Source organism: Chiloscyllium punctatum, chromosome 2 (assembly GCF_047496795.1).
Source record: "Chiloscyllium punctatum isolate Juve2018m chromosome 2, sChiPun1.3, whole genome shotgun sequence".
Classification (NCBI taxonomy): Eukaryota; Metazoa; Chordata; class Chondrichthyes; order Orectolobiformes; family Hemiscylliidae; genus Chiloscyllium; species Chiloscyllium punctatum.
The window spans coordinates 60,018,630-60,040,335 of NC_092740.1; the positions used below are offsets into that span (position 1 = coordinate 60,018,630).

The 21,706-nt window shown below is 39.8% G+C and overlaps 1 protein-coding gene across 13 annotated transcripts in view; it reads right to left on the bottom strand.

Annotated features, from left to right (window-relative positions):
• Positions 1-21,706, bottom strand: part of kiaa0825 (KIAA0825 ortholog) — a 432,289-nt gene that overhangs the window by 304,796 nt on the left and 105,787 nt on the right. For 11 of the 13 annotated variants that reach the window (XM_072583064.1, XM_072583027.1, XM_072582974.1 and 8 more), the window contains exons 10-12: positions 15,977-16,167; positions 10,999-11,181; positions 5,075-5,194 (exon numbers count right to left, since the gene is read on the bottom strand). In XM_072583064.1, coding sequence (XP_072439165.1) covers positions 5,075-5,194; positions 10,999-11,181; positions 15,977-16,167 — 494 coding nt within the window. The remainder of the gene's footprint in view (positions 1-5,074; positions 5,195-10,998; positions 11,182-15,976; positions 16,168-21,706) is intronic. The other 2 variants (XM_072583043.1, XM_072583035.1) reach the window with 1 other exon arrangement.

A 21,706-nucleotide genomic window follows, 5' to 3' on the forward strand; every position in this document is an offset into this window, starting at 1 on the left:
GGGACTTGAGCAACAGTACAATCTCCAGCCTCAACTGTAACAGATGACTGATCTCCAAAAAAACACATTTGTCTTCCTTCGTGTATAATATGATTTGAACCAGCGGAGAGATTTCCCAGGATTCACATCAACTTCAATTTTGCTTGGATGGTAACTGTAGGCCATGGCTGGAATGACATCAGGAGCTGAGTGACTCTGACAGAACCCAAATGAGCATCAGTGAGCAGGTTGTTGCTAAGTGCTCCTTGACAGCACTGTTAATGACCCATTCCATCATTTAGCTAATGATCAAGTGTAGATTGATGGGGTAAATAGCCATGTTGGTTTTATCCTGTTATTTGTGGACAGAACATACCTGAGTGGTTCTGTACATTGCCGCGTAGGATGTCATTATTTTAGATTTACTGGAACACCTTGGCAAGTGCACAGTTAATTCAAGAGCACAATCTTCAGTACCATCTTCAGAAGGTTATCAGAGTCCATAGCCTTTGTAATTTATCATGTCTTCACATATTTCTTGATCTATCATGGAGTGAATTGGATGTGTCGAACGTTGGTACAAATGATGCTGGGGACGTCAGGAGAAGGTCAAGATAGATCATCCACTCAGGACGTCTGGCTGAGGCTGGTTACAAATGCTTCATTCTTATCTCTTACACCAACATGGTGGGCTCCCACATCACTGTGGACTGAAGTGAATTGAATTAGCTTTGTGGTCACATGTACTCATATGAGTCCAGTGAAAAGTTTACAAGTTGCCACTTACAGCGCCATCTTCGGTAGTAAGGTACTTATGTACAGATTCTGGAGTACAAAATCTTTTAAAAATAAAGAAATAAAAAGTCCACATTACAGTAATGTAATAAATTAGAAAAGATAAGAAATTAAAAGTTCAGAATAACAGTTCATAATGTAATCAAGGGAAAAAAAAAGAAAAATCAGAAAAAAAAAATTCAAGACGAAGTCCACTTTGTCCATTTTGCAATTCTGGGCTCAAGGACCCTGTGGATTTTGTGGAACTTTCTCTTCTGTTAGTTGTTTATTTGCTCACTACCATTCATTGCTGGATGTGGTTGGTCTGAAGAGCTTAAATCTGATTTGTTGGCTGTGAAATCACTTAGTTTTGTGTATGTTGCTTCCACTCTTTGACTGTAGATTCAACAGGCGAACATCACATTTTAAAGTATGCTATTCTACACCCTTCACTGAATCAGGATTGTTTCCTTGATAGTAATGATAAAGAGGAAAACATGTCAGGCCACAAGATTGAAGATTATGGTTGAATACAATTCTGCTGTTGCTAATGCTTGATAAAAGCCCAGTTTTGAGTTGCTGAATCTTTTCAATCCTCATATTTAGCATGGTTGGAGTATAATAAGTGAGGGTATCCTTAATGTGAAGAGGAGACTTTGTTGTCAACAGAAACATGTGGTGCTCACTTTCATTAAGACTACCATGGGCAGATGCATCTACAAAAGGACAAGGTCAAACCTTTTTAGTCTTGTTGGTTTGCTCTCCACCTGCTCAGATCCAATCTGGCCTTTAGGACTTGACCAACTTGTCAGTAATGGTGCCAGCAAATCATCTTAGTGATGGATATTGAAGTCCCATAGCCAGTTTATATTCTATGTCTTTGCTGCCCTATGATTCTTCTAATTAGTATTCAATGGAGAGAAGTCCTGATTCCTCAGCCAAGTTGCACAAAGAGGGTGTCAATGGTTTTTAGTTTGAGGTTTCCTGGCCAGTGTTTGTCTTGATGACATGAGACTTCATGAGATATAGAGAAAATTTTGAGGACTTACAGGGCAACTCCATCCAATTATAAACCACTTTGCCATCACCTCCAATAGGAGTGTGCTATGGTACTACTGACCATAAGATGTAGGACCAGAATAGGTCATTCAACCCATCAAATGTGTTCCACCATTAATGAGATCAAGGCTGATAAGATAATCTTCAACCCCACTTTCTGATCTTTTACCCATAATCATTGATCCACTGACTAACTAAAAACATCTATCTCAGCCTTGAATGTTCTTAATGAGACTGCCTCATCAGTTCTCTGTGATAGATAATTCCACAGATTCGCCATCCCTGGAGAAATGAAACTGCTCCTCATCTCTGCCTTTTATAGATGATTGTTTTTGCTATTTGTACTGTGATGACTCTGGCATGTGAGAGTCTGACCGTCTCCATGGTCTGGTTGGCAACTACCATGAAGAATCAGGTCCAGCATACTGACATATGCACAAACCTGCACTCCATTGTTCGAGCTACTGATGCCTAGCACCAACTACAAGGCAAAAGGGGTTGAACTATCATTACTTCACTTGTGTATCTCTTTTTCTCAATGAGTCAAATTGGTGTCATTAAGCAGCCAGCCAAGGATGAAGCATATCCAGGTCCCCAGAAGTCACTTCTCAAGATATTCAAGAGTTAGCCAGGCCATCCAACTCCACCCTGCCTGCCAACGGCAATCCTCTGGGAGTTCAAGCTAAGGACAGAACACACTTTTTGTGATTGGTTCTCTAGCCACAAATATCCCCAGAGTTACCTGACTGAAAGTCCAAGGTCAACAAACTCCAATGTAGGGCAGGTGCCCCTTTAACTGGGTGTGAACTGAGACATTGTGGGATGGAAAGGAAGAAGACTTGCTGGGGTGGGATGAGCAGGTGGCACAGGTGAAACTTCATTGTAGATAAGTCATCACATTTGGAAATGGATGTCCACTTTTCATCATTAGCTATTTAAGCAAATGTCACTTTAACTGCAACTACAAGAACTAAGGCAGAGGGGCTAGTCACCATTAGAGTCACACACCGTTTTACAATCCGAAGTGAAATCAGCACCATCTGCATCTTGTGCAAGTTTTCAGACCTTGGAAGATGATTGCTAATTTTGTAACCAGGGTGAGTCTTTCCAGGCCATAAAACATTGCTTGTGCATTACAGTTATGAGTGGAATTGCCAATTATTTTCTCAGTGCATCCCCTGTTTTGAGATTCTGTTACTAGTGTAAAACCATTTTTAACATCAACACTGTCACACCCAGTCAGAATTTCAAGGAGATCACTCCTCTTCCTTCTAAACTCCAGTGAATAAAAGCCTAACCTCTTTAGCTGTTCTTGGTAAGTTAACACCTTCATCCTAGGAATCAGCCTTGTGAATCACTTTTCAACTGCCTCCAGTGCCAGTGTATCCTTTCTTAAATAGAGGATCAAAATTGTACACTGTACTTCAGGTGCAGTCTCATCAAAACCCTACACAGTTATAACAAGACATCAATATTTTTAAATCTCAATCTCAACGCTCAAAGTTGAATTTGCTTTTTTAATCACTTGCTTCGTGTGCATGCTAACATTTTGTGTTTCATGCACAAGAATATCCAGTTCCCTTTGTGTTGCACTTTCTTCGAATCTCTCTCCATTTAAATAATATTTTGCTCTTTGATTCTTCTCACCAAACTGCATGACCTAACACTTTCTTACATTAAACTGCATCTGCCAAATTTTTGCCAACTCATATATCCCTTTGCAGTTTCCATATGACTTCATCACAATTTCCTCTTCCACATATTTTTGCAGCATTAGCAGATCTGGATAATTGTCCTCTTTCCAATGGGCCATGACCCATTCAATGGTCAGTTATGATACAGACCACCTGACCCTGGCTGCCCAAAACAACCAACATTTGGATTGATAGCAGATGCTGCCCTTCATTTACTGTGCTGGGACACCCTGACTGAATCCTGTCTCCTTTGATTAAAAACTACTCTCCTTCGGCCTGGAGACAAGGTAATTTGTTTGATACATATGCAGTGTGTTTTCTGTGTACCCTGCAGGTACGTTGTGCATGCATTAGTTTGACATTCGATACAGAAACATATCCATCCCCTTAACTGATGACTGTTGGCAACCACGAACAGCTGTCTGGCTTTGTCTCTGCTAGACAGAAGTACTCTGTGCTTTGAAGTTCTGATTGAGGTGGCAAAATGTAAAAACGCATCATGTTGAAAACACCACAGTAGGGACAACATAAGTGAGCACTAAAAGGGCAAACATAAGGAGCCATGAGCTGCATTCTGGTCCAATCCAAGAGCTGGGTGCCTGTCCCTGCATGTGAAGTGCCCTGGCAGCATAGGAAGAATAATGCAGTATTAAAATGAAGAACTGTATTCTAAGTGGATTGGAGATGGGAGAAAAGGGGGCTATCAAATTGATATTAACTAATGTGTCAAGATTAGAGTGGTGCTGGAAAAGTATGTCATGCAGCATCCAAGGAGCAGGAAAATCAATGTTTCAGGCAAAAGCCCTTCATCAGAAATGGCTTTTGCCCAAAACGTCGATTTTCCTGCTCCTCCGATGCTACCTGACCTGCTGTGCTTTTCCAGCACCACTCTAATCTTGACTCTGATCTCCAGCATCAGCAGTACTCACTTTTGACTAATCGACTGATGTGTGACTGACATGTATGAGACTCAGTGATTGCGGGGAAGGGAAGAGGTGGGGAGGTATCTGGCAGATGGAAGAATGATAAACTGCTTGCCAATAAGGTAAAACTTTGCAATAATTGGATGCTAATACATCCAAATAGGCCTCTCACCACTCACTAGCAAGATTTTTCTCTCACCGTCTAACACTTGGTTGGAGAATCAAGCATTTTTCTCTCACCTTGAGAATCTAATTTCTGCTGATCTCATTCTATTTTCCCAACTTACTCACAAATGCCCAGATTGTTCAGGAGCTGGGACGATTCCACCATGTTTACCATTATTGAACCCAACTTTCAATTTCAGAATATTTTATGAATAATTGAACTTAATTTCCACAAGCTGCCATATTGGGATGTGAATCTATGCTCCCAGGACGTTAGCACCGGCCTCTAGACTGCTTGTGACTTAACCATAACCCACCATCCATTACAACAAAATCAGGGCATGTTGAACTTTTTATTCAATAATATACTTTGTAAAGCTGTGAAATAAAATGTGGAATAAAAATTTATAGCTTAAGAATCATATTAAAATAGTAAATCACATAACCCTATCAAAATATATGTGGAAATTTCATATTTACCCATGCAATGAATTTGAAAAACAGGATGGTTGAATCCAATGTAACCATTCCAATAATGTATTGTCCACTGGTTCCAAGTGCAGTACAGAGATATATTCAGAGAAACCATTGCAGAATATTCTGACAAAATCAAAGTTGAAAATGCTAGTTAAGACATTGATTCAGTAAAAACAACAACTCCATTAACCTGACTATATAAAGCGAAAGAATTGGAGCGAATGAGTTGGCTAAAATATCAGAAAACTGATTTGTTTGTGACATTATGAAGGCTAAATAAAACCCCTCATTTTAGCTCATATTAAGCATTTAACAGTCAGGTTTATTGGTCTTGACTGGGTTACGTGGTACAGAAATACATGATAGGAAAGCTCAGTTTGGCAGATTAGAATCTACAAATGGAAATTTCCCAATTTAGTACCTGACAAACAGTGGTACCAGTTGCAGATTAGCTACGTTGACAGCTGGAGCAGGTTGACTGAGGCTTTTTAGTGCATGCACCCCTCTAGATTCCTCAGCTAATCAGGCATGTCAACAAAATCATTCATTGGGTCTTTCATGGAAGGGATTTTTAATTAGAAGGACCATGACATAAGGCACAAGGACCATTCTAATGGCTCACCAGCTAATCGGCACTTCAGGCTGCAGCAACAACACGAATGGATACAAGATCTAAGAATACTAGTCCCTGGGGGTTTCAGTCTTAACTGGAGATCCTTCTAGGAGTTCTGACAGGGTGCAGTGAGATGAACTCTTCCAACAATAGGAGGAAAGGAAGGAGACAACTGTTTCAATCAATCTGATGAAATGGCCAAAGGAGAATATGATCCCTTGACTCTGAAAGACTCTGCACCAATAGAATCTGCAGCACAAGGGATGCTGGGTTTTAGTGTTTTGTAAACAAAAACAACGTCATTGCAATGAACCTGCATAAAGTATTGGTTCAGTTTCAACAGTAACCTTGTGCCCACAGTTCAGCCTCAGATTAGAAGGCTGTGAAGGTTTCAGAAAAGGGACAGAACATACTTCCATGAAATGTTCCAGAGAGAAGGGACAGACTAGAATGAATGGACAGACTGGAGAAGCTGGGATTGTTCTCCTTAGAGAAGCTTTGTTAATATTATTCAAAATATGAGGGATCGAGATAGAGTACGTGAAGAGAAATTGTTCTCATTAACAAAGTGGTCAAGAATCACACGTTTAAAGTGATCAACAAAAGAACCACTAATAACATGGGAAAAGATCATGAAACAAATGGCTAGCATCTGAAATACATTATCTGAGACTGTAGTGGATTCAGTTGTGGTTTTCAAAAAAGAACTGGAAAAGAATCCAAAGGGAAACAATTTGCAGGGCTATGGGAAAAGGACAGAATACGGAACTAGATGAATTTCTCTTGCAAAGAGTCATTGCAGACATGTTGGGTTGAATGGCCTCATTAAGTGCTATGAATATTCTGTAATTCCAAAGGGATTCAGGAGGATGAGTGGCATACTGCATTTCTGGTACTGAACTTTGTATTCTTATTTTCACACCATTCTTCTCCACAATATTTTTCAGGAAAACACATTTTGCTGCTGCATAGTTCCTTGAAAGTAGAGCCCCACGTAGATAGGATAGTGAAGAGGCATTTGGTATACTTTGGTTTATTGGTCAGAGCACGGAGTATAGGAGCTCGGAGGCCATGTTGCGGCTATACAGGACATTGGTTAGGTAAATGGAATATTTTGGAATGTGTGCGCAATTCTGGTCTCCTTCCTATCGGAAGGATGTTGTGAAACTTGAAATGGTTCAGAAAAGATTTACAAGGATGTTGCCAGTGTTGGAGAATTTGAGCTATAGGGAGAGGCTGAGTCAGCTGGGGCTATTTTCCCTGGAGCATTTGAGGCTGATGGGTGACCTTATTAAGGTTTATAAAATCATGAGGGGCATGGATAGGATAAATAGAAAAGGTCTTTTTCCTGGGGAATCCAGAACTAAAATATGTGTTGCTGGAAAAGCGCAGCAGGTCAGGCAGCATCAAAGGAACAGGAGAATCAACGTTTCTGGCATAAGCCCTTCTTCAGGCTTCTGCCCGAAACGTCGATTCTCCTGCTCTTTTGATGCTGCCTTACCTGCTGCGTTTTCCAGCAACACATTTTTCAGCTCTGATCTCCAGCATCTGCAGTCCTCAACTTTCTCCTAGGAATCCAGAACCAGACGGCATAAGTTTAGGGTGAGAGGGAAAAGATATAAAAAGGACCTATGGGGCAACTTTTTCACGCAGACGTGTGCATGTATGGAATGAGCTGCCAGAGGAAGTGGTGGAGGCTGGTACAATACAGCATTTAAAAGGCATCTGGATGGGTATATGAATAGGAAGAGTTTAGAGGGATATGGGCCAAGAGCTGGCAAATGGGACTAGATTAGGTTTGGATATCTGGTCGGCATGGATGAGTTAGACCAAAGGATTTGTTTCCATACTGTACATCTTTATGACTGTATGCTGCACTCATTCCTTTCTCTGCAGGCATCTCACATCCCCACTTGCACAATAACATTCACACTCACTCAAATCCTGTTATCTTCTCATACCCATGCGTTACATTCTCATTTCACTAATTCTGTTCACAACTCGTCTCCACATGAGCCATTAGAAACACACACTTTTCTACTTTTGCTCCTTGCCGGAGAATAGGGCACACAATTGTGTGTGTGTGCCTTAAAGACACAGAATTCAGAAGGTTAAGGGGTGAGGCAGAAATCCACCAGTGACAGGCATTTTACAAGTCACTAGCTCCAGGAGGTGCATTTGTAAGAATTCTATTTCTATTGTAGCAGCAGCCATTATGCAATCAACCTGTGACAAAATGTAGTTTATTTTTCAAAACTGTTCTCAGTCAAATTTAGGTAGCATCCGAGGAGCAGGAGAATCAGTGTTTTGGCGAAAAGCCCTTCATCAGGATTGAGGCTTATGAGACAAGGAAGTGGAGAAATAAATGGGGGGGGGGCGTTGGGGCTGGGGGAAAGTAGCTGAGAGTGTGATAGGTAAATGGATGGGGAGGTAATAGTGATAGAGGTAAAAACAATGACTGCAGATGCTGGAAACTAGATTCTGGATTAGTGGTGCTGGAAGAGCACAGCAGTTCAGGCAGCATTCAAGTAGCTTCGAAATCGATGTTTCGGGCAAAAGCCCTTCATCAGAAATAAAGGCAGTGAGCCTGAAGTGTGGAGAGATAAGCTAGAGGGGGAGAAAGTAGCATAGAGTATAATGGGTGAGTGGGGGAGGGGATGAAGGTGATAGGTCAGGGAGGAGAGGGTGGAGTGGATAGGTGGAAAAGAAGATAGGCAGGTCGGACAAGTCCAGACAAGTCATGGGGACAGTGCTGAGCTGGAAGTTTAGAACTAGGGTGAGGTGGGGGAAGGGGAAATGAGGAAACTGTTGAAGTCCACATTGATGCCCTGGAGTTGAAGTTTTCCAAGGTTGGAGTGGACAGTGAAGCAGTGGAAAGGAAGATAGACAGTTCAAGAGGGCAGTGCCGAGTTGGGAGGTTGGATCTGGGATAACGTGAGAGATGGGGAAATGAGGAAACTGGTGAAATCCACATTGATGTCGTGGGGTTGGAGGGTTCCAAGGCGGAAGATGAGGCATTCTTCCTCCAGGCATCGGGTGGTTAGGGCATGGTGGTGAAGGAGGCCCAGAACCTGCATGTCCTTGGTGGATTGGGAGGGGGAGTGAATGAACCCAGCCACCAGAGATATATTTCCCTCCACACCCCCTATCTGCTTTCCATAAAGACCATTCCCTCTGTGATTCACTTGTGAGGTACATGCCTCCGCTGCCCGCGCCCTCCCCCCACCCCACCAACCCACCCTCCCCTCCTGGCACTTTCCCCTGCCACCGTAGGAATTGCAAAACCTGCACCCGCACATACCCCCTCACCTCCGTCCAAGGCCCCAAAGGAGCCTTCCACGTCTATCAGAGTTTTACCTGCACTTCCCCACATCATTTACTGTATCCTTTGCTCCCGATGCGGTCTCCTCTATATTGGGGAGACAGGACATCTACTTGCAGAATGCTTCACAGAACACGTCTGGGACACCTGCACCATCTAACCCCACCGCCCGTGGCCGAACACTTCAACTCTCCCTCCCACTCCGCCAAGGACATCCAGGTCCTGGGCCTCCTCCATCACCACACCCTAGCCACCCGACGCCTGGAGGAAGAACGCTTCATGTTCCTTGGAACCCTCCAACCACATGGCATCAATGTGGATTTCACCAGTTTCCTCATTTCCCCTCCCCCACATTATCCCAGATCCAACCTCCTAACTCAGCGCCACTCTCTTGAATTGTCCTACCTGTCCATTTTCCTTCCTACCTATCCGCTCCACCCTCCACTCTGACTTATCACCATTACCCCAACCTTCATCTACCCATTGCACTCTATCAGCAACCTTCTCCCCAGCCCTACCCCCATCCCATTTATTTCTCCACTCCCTTGGGTCACAAGCCTCAACCCTGATGAAGGACTTTTGCCTGAAATGTTGATTCTCCTGCTCTTCGGATGCTGCCTGACTGTCTGTGCTTTTCCAGTACCACACTCTCGATTCTGATTTCCAGCATCTGCAGTCCTCACTCTCAGTCAAATCTAGTCAAATTCTGGTCAAGCAGATTATATACTCTATGAATAACACTTGAAAATAATTATTTCTGAACATAAATCACTAAAACCGCTGAAAGGATCAACCCATTGTATGGTCAAATTGGCTTTAATAAGTTTAGTCTGCAAAGGACTTCTGTTCCAATTAAATACAAGATCTCAATTTTTGATGAATTCTGTAGTTTCCATTGTTTATCTAAATTGAAAGGCTTGTGAGGCAAAATTTAAATCTTTAGACTCTAAGCCTTAAATGATACTCTCTACCAGAATTACAGGACAATTTCAACATCCTATGGAGTTAAACTATTGCAGTTTGGTTTAAGCAGGAGACAATATTATCGAAAAAATTCTAAAATTGGCTTGGAAGGAGACAGTGCCGGACAAACATTGTTAAAGGAAGAGACAGCAACATCAAGGGCAAAATTGGTTGTTTATACCCTTGCTGGTTGAAGGAAACTTTAACATTTTAACCTAGAATACAGAGGGACATCTGTTTTGTGTGTTGGATATGAAACAGAATTCAAATGTGGATAAGAGGTTGCTGCAGTATAAAGATAATTAATTCCCTATAAGATTTAGAGTTCTGCTTATGTTAATAACTGAAGTGAATCTCTCCTTGTGTCACTCGAATAAAAAGATTTACAAATCTATACTTAGTCTGCAGCAGTTGATTATTTAAAAACAAAGTCAAAATGTTCAACCAAGAGTTTACCAACATTCTCTTTGCATATTTTATATTGGCAAATTATATCTTCCAAAATGTATATGTCATTAATATCTGGCAGTCAAACCAGTCAGGAACAGCTGTTTTTCCCTCAGTCTAATGCATTACTAGACAGGATGGGGTTCAAAAATAGAAAATCATGGTGCAATCAGACCAGACAATAATAGTTTTACTCAATCATCGAAAGATCTGCGGCTTCAACAAACATCTCAATCAGTTTAAACAGGCATTATTTTCCTTCCACAAATAAGATTTGAATTGGAGATCAGATCTGAGGGGAAAAGTTCTCTCAGCACAACTGCTGCCACAGTGCCACCAGCTGTTGCATCTTGGAAGATTCTAAACAAGATTACTGCTATTATTCTTGAATTTCAGTGACTGAAACTTCATCTAAACTGCTCTCTAACTCAGACGATGACACACCAAACATTATGATCGCATTCTCAGAATCTGAATGCATATGAGCCATCAACTCATAATCTGTTTCAGATGGAATTGTCAGTTTTTCATGAACCAACAATTTTTCCATCTAATAATAAATGCATTTTAATACACACTTACTCATATAGTTTCTCCAGGGGCGATGTTACAATAGCAAGAACAGCAAGTAGTGCATTACAATGGTTATGAATGGTAAGAATCCAGCGAGACTTATCCTCTGAAGGCTGAAGTAGTTCTTCAGCTGAATGACAAACTGACCAAAGGAGATTCTCAGTGCACAGAAGTATGGCAATTATGTCAATTCTGTTGATAAACGCAAATATAGTAATTGATAGTGTGTGAAAATACTTCAAAATCTGAACACATTACCACATCTTAAAGATACTATCTTCCAAAGAACCTATTAAAATACTGTTTCTTAAAAATGAATCATTAGAATTTTCTGCACCCATATGTATATCAGTTATTCTATTTATAAGCGTAAAGGAACAATTGCTTCAGGTGCAATTCAGTATTGTGACTCTTGATAAAACCAAATAAAAAGTTGTACAAATGTTTTAATTTTCATCATCCATATTAAGTTTTGGGTGGGCTGTGAAATGGAGGTCACAACTGTGCGGTTGAGTGGATGCACAAGACCCTGTGGTCCTCTCCAGAAGAGTGGGGAAATTAAGTCTGGTGTCCTGGCTAATACTTATCGCTCAATATCACGGGAAAAAAAAGAAATGTTGTCATCATTATCACATTGTTATTTGTGAGAGTTGGCTGTGTACAATTTGGTTCCACATTTCTTATATTAAAAGTACTTAATTGGTTGTGAAATGGTTTCAGATATCATAAAAAATTTATAAATGTAAAATTTTATTAGTGTATTTCTGTCTACTTCCAAAACCTTCTCCTTTCTTCTGCATCCTTCCTTACAATTTACCATGTCCTTTCATGTGGAATAACCAACTAACTTAAATATCACGTAACAATATATTTAAATCATTCACATTTAAATAGAAGGCTCAAAATTTGATTTGATTTGATTTGATTTTATGTGATTTGAGGCAACCCTGTCATTACATCTTGCAATGCTAAAGAGATGAAAGAAAAAGATCAAACACGTCACAGAAATGTAGAAAGGAGGCTTTATATTCTGAGGTCTTTGGGAAGAATTCTGAAGTAGAAAAGATCCAAGCACCATTTCCACTGCATCAAAATATCCTTGTTTAAAATGTAAACAGGACAGTGGATAGGGTTGCAAATAGTAAAAGGTGAGGCAAGCAGAACAGATAAAAAACAAAAGAAAATAATAAATTTAGAATAAATACAGAGATGAATGCTACAGAATGGATGACATGTGATACCTGAAAAATAGATGAAAGACAGAGATACAAATAAGGATTATAAATGAAGGACACAATTTCAGCAAAGGAAGCTCTTATTGATTCTGGTGTTTAGATACAATCTGAGTTTAATAAAAAGATTCATAAGCATGATTCAATGAAAAATAACTTCTATAATAAACTGCTCACTGATACCTGATTTGAGAACAAACATATTCAGCTGGAGACTATTGCATAACCTTGATCCAAACATGGAAACAAAACTAAAATTGCAGAGGTGAAGTGTCATTGTTTTTGATATCAAGACAGAATCAATCAAATGTGGAAATACAGAGGCTGTGTAAACCAGAATTGTTGGATATATTAGAAAAATTACCAGTGGCTAAAATCAAACTTGGTACTCTTTGTTGGAGGCCCATCATTGCAATACCAAGATATTATTATGGGAATTCCTAAGGGAAACATCCCTAGCCTGCTATCTTCAATGACATTCTATTTTACATTAAATTAGAAATGGGTTGATGATTGTCCAATGGCTTCATAAGCAATTCCTCAGATGATGAAGCAGTCATATTTGCTTGCAGCAAGACAAAATGCAGACTCCAGTTTACAACTGACAAGTATCATTTATGCACACAAAAGCTGTGTCATGGTCATCTTCACAAACAGAGGACTTAAACATGTTTTCATGGTATGATTATCTTCAAGATCCTTGTAATCAAGATTCTGACAGTGTCAGCATTGACCAAAAACTCAAAAAGGACCAGCCGTATAAATACCATGGCTGTTAGACCATGTCAAAGATGGAATTTTTTCCTCTGAGTAGTTCAGCTCCTGACACCTCGAGGCAATCTATGGAGCATAGCAAGCATTTAAAAAATCTTGAGCATTCACTTCGATGTAACAAAACTAGAGGCTTAACACCACTCATAATAACACAGTCCACCTGGCCAACATCTAAAGCACTAACCTATACATCCATATCCCTCTGCAAGTAGTATAACAAGGTAAATGTATACATATTATCTACAGAATGATTTGCTGCAACTTGCCAAAGCTTTTTCAAAAGGACTAGCAAAACACCTTCGTCACTCACAAAAGCAACATTTTTAGATGCATGATAACACTATCGCTTCTAAATCTCCTTCCAGGTTGACACACATTACCATTTCTTCATTTTTGCTGGATCAAAATCCGAGAAATACCTACTAACAGTATTATGGAGGCACAATGAGAAAATAGAATAGTGAAGAGGAAGACCTATTACCATCTTTTTAAGGATTCAAGGCATTACCAACCATTGTATGCATACTTTGCCTTTTATAGGCTTCAACTTCAAGGCATACAGTTTTGTCTAGGTTAGATTTGCAAGCTGTAGACATGGAAATCTGTTGGTTTGCTGTAATGGCTAGTTCATAACTTGTAATGTGTTTTACTGTTTTAGTTAACTAAACCACTGGAGATACGCAGTCCCTGATGCGTGTTTGATTATTAGACTATTATGTTTAATATTACATAATGAACAATGCTAATGAGGCTTGTTGTGCTTTAACAGTCAGGAAATAAGTTAATCTACAGGTGAAACATGTGGTTGGCAATCTTAAATCATGTTAAAGTGCATTAGAAAACTGTCGAGCCACAAGGAGGCCATAAAAAAGACGCAGATAGTTTAAGTGAGTGGCACAGATCTGGCAAAAAAGGCATAATTTTGATTTAATGTGATTTATTAAAACTTGTACTCTGATACAGTGAAAAGTTTTGTTTTGCATGCAGAACATGCTTTACAAAGTGCATTAGGGTAATAGAACAGAATGAAGAATACAATGCTATGGCTACAGAGAAATTGCACAAAGAGTGAGATCAACATTAAATTTAAAATTTGAGCGGTCTATTCAGAAGTGTTATAATATTGAGGAGAAAGCTGTTTTTGAATCTGTTGTTACGTGTGTTTAAACCTTTGTACCTTTTGACCAACAGAAGATGTTAGAAGAAATTTTGACTGAGGTGGGAGAGGTCTTTGATTATGTTGGCTGCCTTCCCATGGCAGCAAAAAGTACAGAAGGAGTCAATAGTTGGTTTGCTTGATGGACTGCACTTTGTTCATAATTCTCTGTAGTTTCTTATGCTCCTGAGCACAGAAGTTGCCATAACAAGCTGTATGCAGGAAAATGTGAAATTGTCCATATTGACAGGAAGAAATGTAAAGAAGCATACTCTCAAAATGGCGAAATCATGAGGCAGATGGTAGACAGGGGAAGAATCAATTAATCACAGAATCCCTACAGTGTGGATGCAGGCCATTCATTCCATCGAGTTCACACTGACCCTTGGCTAATTCACCTAGCCTACATCCCTGAAACTATGGGCAATTTAGCATGGCCAATCCCCCTAAACTGCACATCTTTGGACTGTGGGACGAAAGAGCTGAAAATGTGTTGCGGGAAAAGCGCAGCAGGTCAGGCAACATCCAAGGAACAGGAGAATCGACGTTTCGGGCATAAGCCCTTCTTCAGGGGAGGAAACCTGAGCACCTGGACACAGAGAGAGTGTGCAAACTCCGTGCAAACAGTCACTGGACAGTGGAACCAAACCCAGGTCTCTAGCGTTGTGAGGCAGCAGTGCTAATGACTGAGCTACCGTGCCACCCCAAATGGTACTGAAAGATGCAGGAGTGACATGAAATATAAGAACTGTTCCAAAAAGGAATCATAGTATAGTTGAAACATTAATTCTGTTTAACTCACTACAGATGCTGCCAGACTTACTGAGTTTCTTCAGAACTTTTTATTTTTATTTATTGGGACAATTATTGTTTTTTCTTTATTTTTCTCATTTTTGGTTTGGAACTGTGAGCTGAAGTTGAGAATTGAATTGAATTGCAACAATGGTATGTTTGCATATTCTCCACATGAATCAACTATTTCTATCTTCCAGCATATATTCTAACACTGACCAAAGCTTCAGTAAAGTTATGGGTCCTAAGGAATACCCAAAATGAGACGAGAGCATGAGGAGAGTGAAGAGAAAGAGGAATTAAGAATGGAACAAATTAAAAATAAGCCATACAGCCCTCAAGTTGAGAGCTGTAGTTGCTAAAAAAAAAAATCAGAGGGCATTCTGAAAGAGAAAGTAACAAAAAAAAAGTTGCTGAAAATATGAAACAGAGGAGTGGGTTAAGACTAGGAGCAAACAATCCAAAACCAGAGATACCTGAATGAAATAAGTTGGGCAATTATAGCTCAATTCAGTGATGAAACTAGAGGAATTGTATTTTTAAAAATGGGATAGCTGTGGCAGAATATGGAATACAACCTAGGTGAAAACTCAGGATGCGGGTGGATAGGCCAATGATAACATCAATAACAGCAGTGAAGAAGGCACAGAAAAATGTACAACTCAAAGACAGAACACAATAATAAAACTGTACATGTGTAGCCTCACATACAACTTTATTAATCACAATGACAACCTAAATTCAGAAAGGGTACAAAGAAGGAACTTGCAATCCATGTAGTTAGGGGAGTAATAAGGTGAGACAAGATAATACCATGAAATTTAGTGTAGTGCTACATAGAGTTTTGGTGGAAAAAGCAGTTAAGAAATATAAGAAATAGAGGTGAGTGTTTTGTTAAGTTTCAAAGAAGCCAGATGAACTGATATAATCTTTACTAACTTGGCACATTCTAGTGTGCTGCATAAAGATGGATAATGTATTTCAAATTTAATTCATACAAATTTATTTTTCATAATACTTACTTAAGACTTACCTTATCTGTGAAGTTCTGTTATATGTCGGATGAGACTGAGAGTATCTGCCAACAAAAATGGTTAAGGATTCACTCAATACCTCAGCTAGAAGCTCCTGGGCTAATCTAGAGGGCAGCACACTCCAGAGATCATAACGGAGAGCAGAGCAGTAGTAGTGCCACATTTGAATGGAGAAAGAACATCGCTCTCCCTGCGAAATTAATCAGTAAATAATAGAGCTCTAAGTTATCAGTTTAAAAAGTATTATTCCAATCTTCATAAACCTATCAATAATCTAATATGAAAAGGAAATAGTTCGAAGCATGGATAGTTTCTGGACCACAGAGAAAATGAAACACATATAGACAAATTAATTTGCAAGCCTGTGAGAAACCCATCCAACATCAGCCAATAACATTCCTCTGAGGTTCCTGATCCCAACACAACGGGAGACTTTGGCATTCTGATAATGTCAATGGCTCGTATTCCAGAGATCCAGTCTAATGCTCTGGGAAAATATGTTCAAAATTCCATTTCGGAAGTTGAGGGAATATGAATTAAATTAATAAACTACATAATAAATCTGCTACTCAATGGTGATTATTAAGCCATTGTCGATTGTCATAAACCCCCTATCTGGTTCAATAATGTGCTTTGTCTGGTCTATCCTACTTCTGACTCCAGACTCACAGTAATATGATTTACAGTTAAATGTCCTATGAAATGGTCTAGAAAGTGACTGTTTATGAGGCTGCAGATGGTCTTAAGAACACATTACAGCAATAATTTGGAACAAGAGCATGCCATCCAGCACTTTGAGCCTGCTCCACTATTTGATAATATCATGGTTGACCTGATTGTGACTTCAAGTCCACTTTCCAGTCAGTACTGAACCCTGATACTCTTTATTGATAAAAGGTTTATCTGATGTAGCCTTGAACATATTCAATGACTCAATTTTCAACATGGGAAGAAAATTAAGCACACTAACAAATCTTTGAGAGAATAAAATTATCCTCATCTCAATCTTCAATGGCTGACCCCTAACTTTAAAACTGTGACCCTAAGTTAGAGAGTAGCCCTCAAGGGCAAGCTTGTAAATTCACCTTGTCAATTCCCCTCAGGATCTTGTTTCCATAGGATCATCCCTCCTTCTAAACTCCAGTGAGTACAGATCTAACCTGCTCATACATTCCTTATAAATTAACCCCTTCATCTCAAAAATCAGTCAAATGCACCTTTTCTGACCTGCTTCAATGCAACTTTATCTCTTCTTAAGAAAAGAGACTGAAACTGTACACACTACTTAAGGTGCAGTCCAAGGCCCTCTACAGTTGTAGCAATACTTTCCTACTTTAATACTCCATTCCCATTTCAATATTTGCCAACTTATCCCTTGTCACTTCCAGAACCTGTATGCAGTAATAACTGTTCTTGATTCATGTACCATGACTATGATTCCTTTTTCGCAGAGTCCTACAGTCTTTCTTTATTCAAATAATATATTATTTTCTACCTCATGCCAAATGCAACAAGCTCAGATGTTCCTAGATTTTAATCCATCGACCAAAGTTTTGCCCATTCATTTAACCTGTCTAAGCCCCTTTGTGGACTCTTATATCTCTTGACCACTTATTTTCCGATTTATTTTTTGTCATCAGCAACTTTAGCTGAGTGGTTCCTTCAGCCAACTCATTGATATGGATGGGAGAGTTTAGAACCAAGCACTAATCCACTAGGAATGGCCTGGCAATTGGAAAGTGATCCATTGATTTGTTTTTTTTTGCTTCCTGTTAGTTAATCAATCCTCAGCTTATACAAATATGTCACCCCCTACACCATCAGTTCTTACTTTGTATGGCAATCTTCAATATGACACCTATTGCTATGAAGGTAGCTTATATTTAATATTGCACAAAAGACTTAAGTTTTGAAGTGTTTTGTGGAAAAGGAATTTATTTAAATTTTTCTGGACAAACCTGCAATAGCAGTTTTTTTTGAAGGAGATAATGGAAAGTTCATTGCAGACATGACAGGTATTTTTAAACTGGACTTCTTCGGAATCACAAGACTGGTGATAACTGCTCGTTTTGCTTTCGGCCCCACTGGGCTGGTTTTGATAGTGACTGACTTAAAAAGATCCTTGTCTTATCTGGCTCCGTTCGAAGAACAAGCTCATTTGGAGAGAAGCCTATCAAAAACATGTTGCCCAGCTGATCCTTTTCACTCCTGAAAATAAAACCCTTTTATTGAGAACAGGGAAACTCTATTTGTTGTTTTGAAAGAGTGGTTGAAGGAATCTCAACACTTTCTAAGCCACCTGGCCTCCAGAACTTTAGAAACAACTGGGCAGTCGAAAAGTGTGGTGCTGGAAAAGCACAGCTGGCCAAGCAGCATCCAAGGAGCAGGAGAATCAAACTATAGGGAGAGGCTGAACAGGCTGGGACTGTTTTCCCTGGAGGGTCGGAGGCTAAAGGGTCACCTTATAGAGGTCTACAAAATTATGAGGGGCATGGATAGGGTAAATAAGCAAAGTCTTTTCCTCAGGGTCGGGGAGTCCAGAACTAGGCGACATAGGTTTAAGGTGAGAGGGGAAAGATATAAAAGAGACCTAAGGGGTAACTTTTTCATGCAGAGGGTGGTACGTGTATGGAATGAGCTGCCAGAGGAAGTGGTGGAGGCTAGTACAATTGCAACATTTAAGAGGCATTTGGATGGGTATATGAATAGGAAGGGTTTGGAGGGATATGGGCCGGGTGCTGGCAGATGGGACTAGATTGGGTTGGGATATCTGGTCAGCATGGACGGGTTGGACCGAAGGGTCTGTTTCCATGCTGTACATCTCTATGATTCTATGATTCTATAAGACCAAAACAGTGATTCGCCTGCTCCTCGGATGTTGCCTGACTGGCTGTGCTATTCTAGCACTGCACTCTTCGACTCTGATTGCCAGTATCTGCCATCCTCACTTTCTCCTGGGTATGGTTAGCAACTTGACTACACACCCCAGCATATCAGAGCAGCAGACACTGAAACATGCTACATTTTATTCTTTTCCCTTCAAGAATAGTCCTTTGACCAAAGTTATTTATTTCCAGAAAGCCATTCTCTGCAGAAAAATCTTTTTTTTAAATCTCTTTCCTGTTGAATATGTGGTGATGGGTATATTTTGGGAACATTCGGAGAGTTAAATCATTAATATTTTTATATTACTGATTGTGAATGTCAACAAATTATTGCATCTTTTTGAATAAGTTAAACCTACAATTGTGTTTCTTAAGAAACCTGGTTGGAAGATTTTGTTTGTGCTTAAAACCTGATATATGGAGGGCATTTAATGGTCTTTTGAAAGATGGGCAAAGTATTTTTATTTTATGTTGTGACTCACGGAATATTAGGACTACAGCAACAGTGCATTCCTCCAGTTTCTGCCATAATATTATTAAATGCATTTTGCAAATCCAAGTAGACATCTATAGGTTCCCATTTTCTCATGTTGTTTGCTATTTCCTCAAAGGACTCTAATAAATCAGCCAAAAAGGATTTCTCTTTTAAAAATACTGGCCCTGTTTTATTTTATTTTTTAAATGTTCTACCCCTTCCTCGTCAATAATGCATTCCAGCCTGTCCCCAATCACAGGTGTTTGTATAGCTTCCCGCTTTTTGTCTCCTTCTTTTCTTGAATAGAAATGTTCTATTTGGAATTTTCTAATCCAATGGGACCTTTCCAGAATCTACAAAATTTTGTAAGTTTAGAATCAATGCATTTACTGACTCTGCAGCCAGTATCTCATGAATTGAAACCACAATTATGATTTTAAGTCATCTGCACACACAGCCCTGTTGCAAGTCTTATGTTCACACTTTACAACTTGCACATACTGTCAGCTTTTCAACTTGTCCATCCGACAAGAAAAGCTGATGCCCATTTTGAGGAACTGGTCCAGTACTAACCAATGGAGCGATAGACACATCCGCAGATTAATGGCAAGAAAGGTAAAAAGCATGGGTGCACAGTGTCAATTAGCTCAGTTGGGTGGACAGCTTAATTGTGACACAGAGTGATGCCAACAGCAAGGGTTGAATTCCCACATCGGCTGGGGTTACAATGAAAGTTCTATCTTCTCAACCTCTTACTCTAATGAGACAGCAGCCCAATGGTCCAATAGTAGTATGGTGTCTGTCCCTTTACTAGAAAAGTAACATTATAAAATAGCTGGTAGAGGTAGTTAAACAATAAATGATCTATCTGTGGGCCTTTTGATTGAGACATAATCTCTGAAATCCATTGTATTTTGGTTTTAGGAATTAGAATAGTTCAATAAGTTTAAAAGAGCTTTATTTTCTTCATTCATAGGACATGGTTAGCCAGCATTTATTGCTCATCCCTAGTTGCCCTTGATGGTGAGCTGTCTTCTTTATCCACTGCAGTCCATGTGCTGTAGGGTCACCCACAGGATTATTACAGGATTTTGACTCAACAACAGTGAAGGAACACTGATATATGTCCATGTCAAGATGGTGAGTGGCTTGGTGGGAAATTTGCAGGTGTTGGTGTTCCCATGAAATCTGATGCCCTTGACCTTATAAATGGAAGTGATGGAAGATTTGGAAGGTACTACCTAAGGATCTTTGGTGAATTTCTGCAGTGCATCTTGTAAACTGTACACACTGCTGTCACTGAGCATCAGTAGTGAAGGGAGTGAATGTTTGTGGATGTGGTGCCAATCAAGTGGGCTACTTTGTCCTGCTGTCAAGCTTTTTGAGTCTTGTTGGAGCTGCACCCATTCAAGCAAGTGGGAGAATTCCATCACACTCCTGGCTTGTGCCTTGTAGACGGTGGACTGGCTTTAGTGAGTCAGGAGATGAGTTACTCTCTACAGTATTCCTAGCTTCTGGCCCGCTCTTGAAGTCACTGCGTTTATGTGGCAAGTCCAGCTGAGTTTCTGGTCAATGGTAACTCCAAGGATGTTGATACTGGATGATTCAGTGATGAAAACACCATCGAATGTCAAGGAGTGGTGGTTGAGTTGTCTCTCATTGGACATGGTCATTGCATGGCATTTGTGTGACGAAAATGTTACTTGCCACTTGTAAACCTATTTGGTAAATCCTGAAGGGTTGAAAAATCTATTTTCTTCAGATCAAAGAGAAACTTAAAATATGGGGTAACTAACTTGAATTTATGTAAGAACATCACAGTCACCTCATTCAAGGAATTTGAATTGAATAAAAATCTGTAATTAATAGTCTAATGATGACCATAAATCATTGTCAACTTCGGAAAAACCCATCTGGTCCACTTATGTCTTTAGGGAAGGAAACTGCCATTTTTACCTGGTCTAGCTAACATGTGACTCTAGATCCACAGCCATGTTGGCTCTTAACTGTCCTCTGGGCGATTAGGGATGGGTAATAAATATTAGCCTAGCCAATGAAGCTATCATCCTATGAATGAATTAAAAAGTTTTTTTGCAGTGAGACCATAGAACCATAAGAAATAGGAATAGGAGTCGACTATTCAGCCCTTCTAGCCTGGTCTGCTATTCAATAAGATCCTAGCTGATCCAACATTCCTCACATTCACTTTTCTGCCTTTTCCCTGTAATCTTTGATTTCCCTGACTGATCAAGAATCTATCTCAGCCTCAAATGAACAAAAAGGAATCTGGCTCCATTGGTCTCTGTGGCAAGGAGTTCAAAAGACTCTTAATCCTCCGAAAGAAGAAATTCCTCCTCATTTCAGACTTA